The sequence below is a fragment of the Eleutherodactylus coqui genome, chromosome 1 (genome assembly GCF_035609145.1).
Source record: "Eleutherodactylus coqui strain aEleCoq1 chromosome 1, aEleCoq1.hap1, whole genome shotgun sequence".
Taxonomy (NCBI): domain Eukaryota; kingdom Metazoa; phylum Chordata; class Amphibia; order Anura; family Eleutherodactylidae; genus Eleutherodactylus; species Eleutherodactylus coqui.
This window is the reverse complement of record NC_089837.1, coordinates 197,874,897-197,887,815: the sequence shown is the minus strand read 5'-3', so window position 1 is coordinate 197,887,815 and position 12,919 is coordinate 197,874,897. Positions and strand designations below refer to the sequence as shown.

The following is a 12,919-nucleotide window of genomic DNA, read 5'->3' as shown; positions in this document are numbered from 1 at the left end:
TTTTTTTTCCTGCCGTTTTGTGATTTATTACTATAATGCCAAGTGCTTGAGTACTTTAATCCATTTACATAGCACTTGGTATATTTGATTTGTATTCAGCCTGTGAAATGAGCCTTTCATAAGCAGATTTTTTTTATATTTGAAAATGAGAGAATTTATATAAAAAAAAAAAAAAAAAAAGTTTCACAGCTCTCAACCCATGACTCTTCTGATAATACTCCCCTCTGTTGGCAAGAAGAGGCTTTTCTTAGGTACGTCTCTTGACGCTGTCAATGTGTCAAATGGGTTGTCCCCAAATGTTCCCTTTTAATGGGTAACACTGACATAGTGACAGGAAAATACACTGGTAGTGTGGCACGAACCAATAGATTTTTGTCATGAACACGTGAAGACTTGTCAGTGGTACTTGAAGGAAAGGATACGTTTATTAAGAGCCAGCGTGTAACAGGTTTCAATGGATTGCCTTCTTCCTCAAACAGCTGGACAAACTAAATAAACGTGATTTTAAAGAACAATAGGATCAAAGATAAGAAAAAAAAACCAAAGGCACTTCACTTCATCTCCTCATAGTATATACTGCTTCTGACCTAAACAATTGATAAGAACATTTAAAAAATGTCTTACAAGACTGACAGTTGGAGGTGATGCATAGACATCGAGAACTGCCCTTGTGACACACTGACAGCGCTGGAAGTTGGACCTAAAAAGAGAATCCATCTGGACAAATGGAGTCAAGTACGGGGGAAGCTTAAGACGAGGACAGAGACAGTAGGGCTACAGTTGCAGAGCCATGCAGTCCTGCTCACTTTATTCCATCACAGGTTCTGTTAAATTGTTTTCATAAATGATTTAATGTACAAAATTGAGAGTATTTCAAATCTATAAGTTACACCAGAAACACAAAAATTATTTCTTATTTCTTCCTTTTTTATGAATTGCTTGCTTGAATTTTCTTTTTTTCTTGATGATCTGTTTGGCATCTCTATTGTGAACCCAGTTGTCCCGTCGTTCCTCCCACTTGAGCTGTTTGACACCTAGCGAGAATTAAAATGTTTGTCATTAACCTTTCAACAACAGCAGCAGTTCAGTTTCTTTAACTCATTAAAGGACCAAGCGCTGTAAGTTTACAGCGCTTGCTTTAATCCCAGCTTCTGCAATCAATCAATGAGAAGCAGGTCAGGTTGTCAGCTCTTAGTCACAGCTGAGAACCCGAGGGGTTTTTAACCCCTTCTGCCTTCTCCTTTTCTAAATACACAGCTACATGAGCACTATGTACTAAAAAGTGAAAGAGGAAGAGTTTCTTCCACTACACCAGCCGGTGATCATGTGACATCTGGGATCCCCTGGCACAACAGAGCTACAGGGTCTCAGCAGACCCCGATTATCTTCGCCAGTGACTATTGTCACTAAAGAGGATGTTTTCCCCTTAACTGGGGCTCCTATGGATGCCTCAGCTACAGTGGAAAGGTGTCAAATTTAAAAAACAAACCAAAAAATGCAACATGTGAATGTCCCCCAGAGGTCTTATATAATGTCATAGGGAACATGGATAGTAAAAAGAAATAAATCACATAAATAAGAAAAACAAAAATTACAGAATGAAATAAAAATATATACTAAAAAAGAAAATAACCCAAAGCTGACGCCAACCAAAACAGTCGCTGTATGCGCCCTGTAATCCAAAACTATACATATTATATATCAAGCATAAGAAACAAAATGAGGAACCCATTCACATAGTTTATGTTAGCGTAAACATACCAATTAAAAAAAAAAACCCAAAGAAAACTGTAAATGTTTCAAAAAAAATAAAAATAATAATTTTAAATCTTTTTTATTTTCCTCTTAACACCCTCCCCCCTTCCACCCACCCAATAAAACTAAAAAAAAAAAAAAAAAAAAGGAAAGGAAAAGTCAGTGAAGAACAATATTTTCTAAATTGTACTATATGTCATGGGGGAAAAAAACACAGCAAAACTAGTATTGGTAGCAGGAGGAAAAACCACCACATGGGTAAAATCCCTAAAAAGTTTCTGGTCCTTAAAGGGGTTGTCTCGCGAAATCAAGTGGGGTTATACACTTCTGTATGGCCATATTAATGCACTTTGTAATATACATCGTGCATTAAATATGAGCCATACAGAAGTTATTCACTTACCTGCTCCGTTGCTAGCTTCCTCGTCGCCATGGTTCCGTCTAATTTCGGGGTCTTCTTGCTTTTTTAGACGCGCTTGCGCTGTGCGGTCTTCTCCCTTCGGCTCTGCTCGGCAGCATCAGCGTTTTGGCTCCGCCCCCGTCACGTGCCGATTCCAGCCAATCAGGAGGCTGGAACCGGCACACGTCATGGGGCGGAGCCAAAACGCTGATGCTGCCGAGCAGAGCCGAAGGGAGAAGACCGCACAGCGCAAGCGCGGGGGGGGGGGGGGGGGGGGGGAGTCTTACGGCTATAGACAGGGAATGAAAATTATTCTAAAACAAACCCATTAAGTCTTTTCATATTCTACAGATTTCCACTAACACTTTTTAACATTAAAAATTGCATATATTCCCTTTCACACAATTGTCCAGCAGCAGACATACAGCCGCTTTGCACACAGTTAGTGAAGTATGAACATCTATCATCAAATTGCATGCTGGATATGAGGACACCATATACTTACTTGCATTTTCCTTATTTGACACAGCATTTATTCCAATGTTATCAAATTTAGAACCAGCGTTGTCATCCAGCATTTCACCAAACTGAAACAAATACACAACGTTAAGATGAAAACACTTCGCTTATAAAAGTATTACATTGATTGTTACTGAAAAATCTGGTTTGCTGAGATTAACTTAATTTAATTTGTAACCCTAATGTGGATTTATATACGGTAGTTTTTAAATTTGCACCATGATGAAATTCCCTACTTTTTCTGAGGGCCATCATGTGACCCACCTTCCTCCGCTTCCACGTGGCCTCTAGTCATGACCATACACTGATACAGATCATGCATGTGCTGCTGTGACATCCGATCCTGGCTGGCCTACCTCCCACAGCCGGATGTCACCAGCCCCACCGGGTTCTGCAGAGGTGCCAAAAATCGCATTATAGCAGGAGGAAGGGCAGTCATCTGATGAATCACCTTCATGTAACTAACGGTCCTTTTATACGGGACGATTGCAGGCACTTAAGCACCCAACAGTCATCCCTTAGAAGATTATCACTAAGTGAATACAGAATACAGGCGGAGTGGGCTGGAGATTACTGTGAATAGAGGTAAGCAAACAGGTAGTCTTCATAGATGAGCGACTACTCTTTACACCGGATGATTGTGGCAACCATATGTCTCAGTACCCCGAGTAATAAAAGCAATCATCATCAGTCTACGAATAGGGGGTTATTTATGGTCTGCGGTCTTATACAAAGGATTTTTCTATAACCTTGTGACCGGCAGCTATCGTAATCACTATACGGCTACAAAGTCATGTTTTGTTTTTAATCATTATAAGAATAAAGAAAAAAATATCAGAGGGCTTAGTAGGATTCTTAGAAAGACATTCTACAACTTATCTATCCATCTAAGCAAGATGACTAGAAAAAGACAATGCTTGAAACATACATACATGAGATGGAGTTACGCGTATTATGGTTTTTATACTCCAATGTCTATATTCATATTCAAACACCCACAGTAGCAAAACTCAATCCGTTATGGCACAGGCTTGAAAATGCTGTGATGAAAATATACACCTGACTCTGCCCATACAGAACCAGGGGGGCATTCGCACATATGGGGTACGTACAACTGAAAGGCTGGACCAAGCAATACAGCCACGGTCACTTCCCAAAAAAATAAATAAATAAAAAAATAAATAAAAAAAGAGAGATCCCCCAGCTATAACGGGATCAATAGATCACATTCATATGCTAGCTAGATAAACAAAAGCCAGTGAAAAAAGCTAGCAAAATAATGTGTTAAAGGGTTAATTAGGGTACTGATAGGGTTATGCTGGAATGCTTTTAATTATTTCCAGTCTAAAATCCCATACACAATACAACCCCATATCAAGTTAGCAGGCAAAAACTGGCTATATGATCCCATACGTGACCCAAAAGCCCAGCTGCCTGCCATGATCATTGCTGGAATAGGTTGTATTACTGATCAGATACACATCGGTCTACTTGCTGACTGTCCCTATATAAAAACCCAGTCTAAGGGCTCTTTCACAGTCGCGTTTTCACAGTCGCCCACCGGCAACATAAAAATGCATGAACGGGTGCACAAATCTAACGTTTGTTCACCCGTTCAGATTGCCCGAGCCCGGCGCATATAAGCAGAGCCCGCAATGCTCTGCTAAACTGTCTCCCCCTTGCTGTCTCTCTGCAAGCGGAGGAGGTGGGACGGGGCGGGAGCTACTGTTGCCAGCTCCAATCCCCTCTCTGCTCCTTGTTGGCAGCCAGTAATGGGAGGGGGCAGGAGCCAGTTCTTTAACCTCTAAGCTATAAAAATAATAAATAACAGCCTGCCATTATGGCTGACAGCCAGCTTAGATGATCATGCTGGGTGCTTCAGCTCTTGTTGAAAAACTGACGTAAGACCAAAATCAAAGCTCTATCTGCAATATAGTACAAGCTAGAGTCATTTGTAGCAAGGACATCTCATACGCCCTTGGCTAATGATAGGGGCCTCTCTGCAAGTACTTACGAGTTAATGGTTAAACGCAATTTAAAATATATATAAAGTAAACACAAAAAGGCGTCAAACCTCCTCTGCAGCAACCGACATGTCGTTTTCCTTTAAACGTCTTTTCTTTCCTTTTTTAACTTCTGTGTAATGAAGAAAAAAATATATTAAATAAGGGTGAACTTTTGTTATACTAAAAATTATGTTCCGTTCTACAGAAGAGGGCAGCTTTAAGGCTTGTTCACACCTGTGTTTGCCGTTTGTTTGAAGTCTCCTTTTCTGCTTCAAAAACTGAGCAGCCAGATAGAATTCAAACAGAAATAAGCTAGCTTTGTGCTTAAATCCATTCCATCGCGGTTCCATTTAGACTGCGCTATTTGTTCAGTTTAAGAAAAACAGAATGGAACCATAACTGAACGGATTTAAACGGAAAGCATTCAGTTTTTTTTTAAAACTAATTGAAATCAACGGGGAGAAAAAAGGAAAACATTTATTTCCACTTGAATTCCATTTTGCTGTTCCAAAAACTTAACAGGCACTTGAAATTCAAAATGGAAATAGCAAATGAAAGTGTGAATGAGCCAAATGAGAAAACTGAATTTCTCTGAAACATCGATTGTCTGACAGTTGCTAAATGTGTATGGGTAGCTTAAGTTACATGGATATTAGAAAAATGCAAATCTCAGCATACAGCCCACCAAAGAGTAAGCAGCATATTTTTTTCTTTCACTCTGGGCATCATCAAGAAGGTAAATTATATAACTCATACAAGGAAGAAAAAAGAAAAGCGGGGGAAAAAAAAAATAGTCAAGACATGCCTTCAAAAGCTATGGAACAGGAATTAATATTGTGTAGGCCTCCTCTAGCCCGGCAAAGTGAAGTGACTCGACATGAGATCGATTTCAGAAGTGGATGAAAGACATCTGTTGGAATGAAGAGCCATGCCATCTGGATAGGTATGCACTGCTCTGTGACAATTGTAGATGCAGGATCCTGGATGTGAATGGACTTTTCCACCGCATCCCATAAATGCTAGACTGGGCTTATGTCGGGCGAAAGTGTAGGTCACACCATTTGTAGGAACTCTCCAGAATGCTCATTGAACCAGTTCTAAATAACTTTGGCGCAATGACAGGGTGCAGTATCCTGCTGGAATATCCACAAGCCCATGAAGGACTGCAAATTGTCACTAGGCAGTAGTCAATCATGTGTTTAGGAGGACCAGTGGACCAAACCCATGCCATCAGAACACACCCCACAGAATGGAACCATCATCAGCCCTGCATAGTGTCTTGTTGACAGCTGAGGTCAATGGCTTCATGCGGTCAGTGGTGTGAGGAATCACAGGTAAAGAAATATCTGCAAGCTTTGCAAAGCAAGTTATAAAATTATGTTGCAAAATTACATGTTATGAAGCATATAACTTTCACTTTGGATTATCGGAATAGCCCTTTACCTCATCATTTTATACAGATCCTAACCATGAAATGTTTTTAAGTGGGGTTTTCTTGTAAGTACAATATGGCTGAAAAGGAGACAATGATGCAGTCACAAATAAGTGATTGTTAGTTCACAAACCAGGTTACCTTGTTCTGTTTCAGAGGTGTCTGAAGTGTCCATAAAAACTCCCCCAGTTTCATCACCTTCAAAGTCTTCTTCACACATACTACCCAATGAAATTTCTTCATCTTCATCACCTGCTTCCTCATCCCCCCAATCAGAATCAGAATCTTCAATATCGGATTTCTTCTTGGCAGATTTATCGTTTGGTCTTACGTTCCTAACATGTACAAGAAGAAAAGTCACTATAGCAGCAATCAAATAAAAAGAACACCAAAGTATGAGAGTTTTGTGTTGAAATCAATTTCAAGTAAATTCTAAGCCGAAATATGTTTATGTGTCACGGGTCTAAAGCAGACTTCACTGGCTGAAAGGGGATGGGAAAAAAATAAATAAATCAATCTTTTGTAATACCCTCTCTTTTCCTAAGGAGCCCATGTACCTCACAATTAGGTTCTAAAAGTTATCCTGCGCCAAAGGCAAAATTAGTAGAGAACAGTCACACCAATTTTTGAGCTGCAGAGCTAACCACACACCCTTTTTATTTGATAGACAGTTTGTCGAATCCCTGCTATGCTGGAAACCCTGCCCATTGAGTGAAAAGGGTGCAATTAGCTCAGCAGTACTAGAATCAGTGTGACTCTTCTCACCCAGTTGATCTTTTCTGACGATTTGCATGTGGAACAGAACAACTTTGGAACCTTATAAACTCATTACAATAGAAAGGGCATTAGCACTGGCTGAAGGCCAGTGAAGTAAAGGTGCATTTAGACACAAAGATGATCCTTTAAAAGATGGCTTTTGAGCGATCATTTTGCATAATCTACTAATTAGTACTAATGCCTATTAGTACCAATTAGCAGCGTGTGAGCCGCCGGGAGCTGAATTTATTCAGAGGACCACCCAATGTTCTCTAGATAAATGCTCCTTGTTCTGCCACAGGATTGACAGCTGAGAACAGCTCAGACAATGCAATCAGCTGTTGGCAGCGCTCCCCGGGCAGAGCACAGCGTGTGGTCCGTTTTATTAGCTGTTCTGCTGAACAACGGATTTCAAGCTGAACTGAAATCTATCGTTCGGCAGAAAACTGAAAGATGGGCACATTTAAACAACGATTATAGCTCAAAAGGTGGCTTTTGAGCAAATTTTAAGTGATAATTATTGTCTAAATGGGCCTTTGGTTTTAGGGGTGAAATAGAGGTGACAGGTTCCCTTTAAAGGGGTTGTCCCGCGGCAGCAAGTGGGTCTATACACTTCTGTATGGCCATAATAATGCACTTTGTAATGTACATTGTGCATTAATTATGAGCCATACAGAAGTTATAAAAAGTTTTATACTTACCTGCTCCGTTGCTAGCGTCCTCGTTCCCATGGAGCCGACTAATTTTCGCCCTCCGATGGCCAAATTAGCCGCGCTTGCGCAGTCCAGGTCTTCTCCTGTTCTCTATGGGGCTCCGTGTAGCTCCGCCCCGTCACGTGCCGATTCCAGCCAATCAGGAGGCTGGAATCGGCAATGGACCGCACAGAAGAGCTGCGGTCCACGGAGGAAGAGGTTCCCGGCGGCCATCTTCACCGGTAAGTATAGAAGTCACCGGAGCGCGGGGATTAAGGTAAGCGCTCCGGTAAGCTTTCTTTAGGTCCCTGCATCGGGGTTGTCTCGCGCCGAACGGGGGGGGGGGGTTGAAAAAAAAAAAAAAACCGTTTCGGCGCGGGACAACCCCTTTAAAGGCGTATTCTGGGACTGAAGTAAAATTTCTAAAACTGTCATAAATCAGCACATGTCCATCCAATACTATTCCTCTGGATTTTCTGCTCCTCATTTCAGGAAGAGGATTGGCCATCAGGGGCCAAAACTCAGGGTTTTCTAACAAGACGAAGCTAGATGATCAGCTGTAGCACTTAAAAGGACAGTGGGGGTAGAGGCTTGCAGACAGAAGGAAGGCGGCTGCTCTCAGGAGTGCTACAGAGAGCAGTGATGTGACAATGACAGCGTTCTTCAATCTATGCCCTTTGAGAGTTGTCTCAGAGCAGGCTGCAGCTGTCAAGGAGCTTAGATGCTACTGCGCATGCTCTGCACAGCTGCTCGATTCCTGCCCTGTCTGCTTATACATTACATCAATGGACAGGGACTGGAAGTAGGGGGCACAGCCAGCATCACAAGTCCTTGCCTTGGACATTACATCAATGGACAGGGACCGGAAATAGGGGGCACGGCCAGCATCGCAAGTCCTGGCCATGGACATTACATCAATAGACAGTGACTGGGAGTAGGGGGCACGGCCAGCATTGCAAGTCCTTGTCATGGGCATTACATCAATGGACAGGGACTGGAACTAGGGGGCACGGCCAGCATCACAAGTCCTTGCCATGGATATTACATCAAAAGAAGTACCTAAAATACTTAGAAAAGGAGAAATGACAGCTGTTATATAAATACATCTGTAGACACTTGCAGTGGGAAACAGGTACCCTATATATGTAACGCATCAGCCCTTTTGTTATTTTTGTAATTAAAAAAAAAACAAAAAAAACACTTCCAGAATATCTGTTTAAACATAAAAAGTCCTTGAAATCAATTTAAACTAAATTTTAACACAAAACTTCCATATTTTATAGCCCTTGGATTTGTAAATGTCCACATTTGAACACCAGTTTGATTCTACTCAACACCGGTCCAAAATTTGTACACCCCTGTACGAAAACAGCAGAACATCAGGTACAGTTGTCCTTGCTACTGCGTTTGTCCTAAGCCTTAGTGCATTTTTGCGATGGTCCTGTAATTTTCAAACAGGCTGCAGAACTAAAAACAGGCTTCTATTCTTAGTAGAAACAGCAGCTCTGGAGTGACAGGAATAAGCTGCAGGGGTATTGGAGACTGAATGAACATTCATTCCAAATTTGCTTCAGTACTCAGATTAAGAAATCATTCTCCAAACTTACCCAGCAAAATCAAGATTATCAGTTGTTCCGGTGTAGAAGCTGTCTCCTTCAAATGAATCTGTAACACAAGAATGAAATCATGTTATGCTAGATAACAATTGTAGGCAGCTTTCTTCCTCCTAAAAAGAATTAATGCTTCTGCGGTGTAAGGGTAAAGTCAGAGGTGGCAAATCTGTTGCATTAGTTTTACTAGTAAGCACATAGAAGTCTGCAGGCTCTACTCAGACGGACGCAAGAGTCGTAGAAGTCACCATAGAAGTAGATTACGGGAAAGCATTCTAGGTTTTCCATTTATATATTACCCTATATATATTAGCTAAAATCCTACAAAGAGGAGTCAGAAGCTACAAAATAGCAGGGAAGTTAAAAAGGCAACAAATGGATTGGTGACAAACTATATATTGAAATTCTAGAATATCAACATTTGTTGTTTGGTACCGAAGAGAACTAATCTTTTGGGTAAGTATTCTGCTCTATTTGTCCACTTACCAATAATTTTGTCAAACTCATCATCATCGACATCTTCTAAGCTCTCTTCATCATGCTTATACTTTGGTTTGTCTGTAGACAACTTCTTGAAGTATCTACGTTTTGGATGAAGAATGCATAATAAGAGTTAATGGAAACCCTAAAGAGTACATTGGGCAGGGTATGTACAAGGCACAGCAGGTATAGCAAACCAGAGTAGTATGTGTACTGTCAAGTGCAAATATCCAGAAGTTACAGTGTACAAGAATCTGATCCAATGCTGCAGGGTATTGCAGTATTTTCCCCAGCTGCATGTAGTCAGCCAGATGTTCCTTTGCACCTCTATTTAGACCTCATGCCCACGGTCGGGTCAGATTCCGACTGCGAGATTCATGCAGCCGGATGCGACCCGTGACCCGACATTGACCTCCTGCTTACCTGTCCGGCGTCTTCTCTCTGCGCTCTGCGATGTGCCGGCTGACGCACAGCCGCGCATGCGCAGAGCCGGAGCATCAGCGGTGACGTTTCTGTGCAAGCCTCTCCGAGGCCCACACAGAAATAGGGCATGCCGCAATTTTAATAACGTGCGAGTTTTCAAGTGGTCAAATCGGATCTATCAGCATAGGATTCCATAAACTAATGCAATCCTATGGCCGCGTGCAACGCCGGAAATTCCGTGCGGAATTTCGCTGCGGAATTTCCATCCGTGGGCATTGGGCCTAGGGCTATAAATGTTTTACAGTAAAGTAGATTTTACCTGTGGAAGAAAATTTCCTCTACTGGGATTTCGCTCTCTTCTTTTTGAAGGAAAGCAGCACTGTTCACTTAAAAGAAGAAAAAGTTTAAACAAAATTAGTTGCATCCATGCAGTAAAAGTCAGAATGTGTACAGACAGAGCAAAGTACATATGGAATTCAGACTACACTTGGGTCTAAAATATGGATATCATAGACTGAGACTTGCCGCACTGTATATTACATCGGCCTTCTGAGACGTGTTGATGGCCAATGTACAAGATCAATCTCAGAAAACCCCTTTAACTCTTTACTGTCAGGAACACATGAAAGACTGCGCTCAGATCTCACAATTGGCTTTGTCCAGTGGTCCCACCAGGGTTTCCGTTTAAAATCCTGATAACGACACTGCTGGACAGCAAAGTACCAATGGGTTCCCGTGGCAGTCCGAAAGCTTAACAAATGTCTCCATGTCTGCCATGTAACTCAGCCAATTGGACCCAGTCTCCAGCAGTCTAATTGACTACTTTCATAGGCTTAGTAGAATGCACTATATAGTAATGCAGTGTACTATCCTAGTGATCAAACAATTTAATCTTCAAAAAACAATTAAAAAAACGTAAAAAAAGCTCAGTTTTTTTTTTTTAATTAAAAAGGAAATTCCCACACTCTTTAAAATACATAAAATACCCCAAACTTTTTTTAAGGCAACACATAACAGGTAAAGCCAGAATTGTTTTTGTTTGCCTGCCAAAAAAAATAAAGAAAAAGCAATCCAAAAGTCCTATGTACCTCAAAACGTTAATAATAAAAACTACAATCCTTCCCACAAAAAAAACAAAAAAAAACAAAACCTCACATAATTCAGTCGCCAGAAAAATAAAAATGATCTTAGCATGCAGGGATGCAGATTCAATTTTTTTCTTAGAAAAAAAATTAATTCTGCAGGCTAGTACGTTTATGTCAATATCAAGTTTATACAACTTTTTTGTAAAAAAAAAAAAAAAATTTTTTTTTGTTTATCGATGCATTCAAGGACCCCTAACATTTTTCTTTTTTTTTTTTTTTTAACAACAGTGTTGTGCGAGTTTTTTTCTTCCGGCATGAGTCGTTTTTAAAAATGGTACCATTTGTTGATCCATGCGACATTTTGATCGCTTTCTATTTAGTTTTTTTTTCTGGGTCATTACGAACAAAGCGATACCATGTGTGACTTTTTTTTTTTTTTTTTTTACATCGTAAAAGGGAGAAAGATAGGGTTTTGACATTTTATTTTTTTAAAATCATTTCCTTTATACTTTACATTTCTATTTTTGTCCCACTAGGGGACTTGAACGTCGTCATATTTTATCATTCATCGAATACCCTGCTATACTTCAGTATATTAGAATGGCTATGAAGCTTAGCCAAAGGTTGCGCCTCATGAGGCCTTGTAGCTGGCAGACCTGGAGGCTATATTCAAGCCTCTGGGTGCCATAGCAATCCATCGAGAGATATGGGTAGTTGTTAAGGGGTATTTCAGGAAAGGGGATAACTAGCTAATTGGTGGAGGTCCAACCACTAGGATTCCCAATGTTCACGAGAACGGGGGCCTGGTTGGTGCCAGAATGAAGGGGGCAGGGGCACTGTGCTCCATTAGTTTATTGAGAGGGACCAACCGAGCCCATGTTCTCGTAATCAGTGGGGGTTTCACTGGCTAAACCCCCACAATCAGCTAGTTATCCCCCATCCAGTGGTTAGTGGATAACTTGTTGCAACCGGAATACCCTTCTAAGGGAAAAAAAAATAAAATAAAAATAGACAGGTCACTAAGGAGTTAGATGAAAACCTTGATGGGACCCCTTGAAGGAGCAATGAGGTCTTAACAGAACCTAAGGCTCCATTTACAGTTTGTGTGTTCCTCTCTAGCCTGTCTGGGGGTTTTGTTAAAAAATACCGAAAACAGCATTCAGATGGAACCTTGAATGGCTCCATAGGTGATCATTACTGAAACAAAAGCAGCGAGCTTTGGGCTTCAGTAGGTTTCCTCTCAGTACCAGTGATTTAGAACGGTGCAGCATAGTGCAGTCAACTACAATATTCTGCCCAGCTAATATGCCAGAAACAAATGGAAACCAAAACTTGCAGTCAACCTGTCAAAATGACGAAAACCGACGGCGCTTGATGGAACACATTGACTAATAATGGGTTCTGTCATTTCACTGGGATAAACAGAACACGCAATGCTGTTTTCTTCTAGCTTTTCTGACAGAACCATGATAGAAATACGAACAGAGCTTCAGCTTTGGTTTGTTTCAGATTTGAAACTGTACAGAAGAGATCTTGTGCAGTTTTATGAGGGCTAGACAGAGGCAACAAAAAGGAAACAATCAGACCATGCTACATATGCAAAAGTGTACCTGGTTGTCTTTCTTGGTTTGCGTAGAACTTCTTCCTTCGGTGCATTAAATAACCCCTGTTTTCTGTGCAGAAATAAAGGGTACATTTTACATGTCTTCTGACAACACGGAGATCACAGCCAAGGATACAGCTTAAAGAGTCATGAAAAAT

At 40.9% G+C, this 12,919-nt stretch overlaps 1 protein-coding gene across 1 annotated transcript in view; it reads right to left on the bottom strand.

Moving 5' to 3' along the window:
* Positions 1–743: 743 nt before the first annotated feature.
* CEBPZ (CCAAT enhancer binding protein zeta) overlaps positions 744–12,919 on the bottom strand; it is a 30,358-nt gene continuing 18,182 nt past the window's right edge. The window contains exons 8-15 of the mRNA XM_066605292.1: positions 12,769–12,831; positions 10,393–10,459; positions 9,657–9,751; positions 9,168–9,225; positions 6,254–6,447; positions 4,749–4,810; positions 2,661–2,742; positions 744–1,034 (exon numbers count right to left, since the gene is read on the bottom strand). Coding sequence (XP_066461389.1) covers positions 907–1,034; positions 2,661–2,742; positions 4,749–4,810; positions 6,254–6,447; positions 9,168–9,225; positions 9,657–9,751; positions 10,393–10,459; positions 12,769–12,831 — 749 coding nt within the window. The 3' untranslated portion in view covers positions 744–906. The remainder of the gene's footprint in view (positions 1,035–2,660; positions 2,743–4,748; positions 4,811–6,253; positions 6,448–9,167; positions 9,226–9,656; positions 9,752–10,392; positions 10,460–12,768; positions 12,832–12,919) is intronic.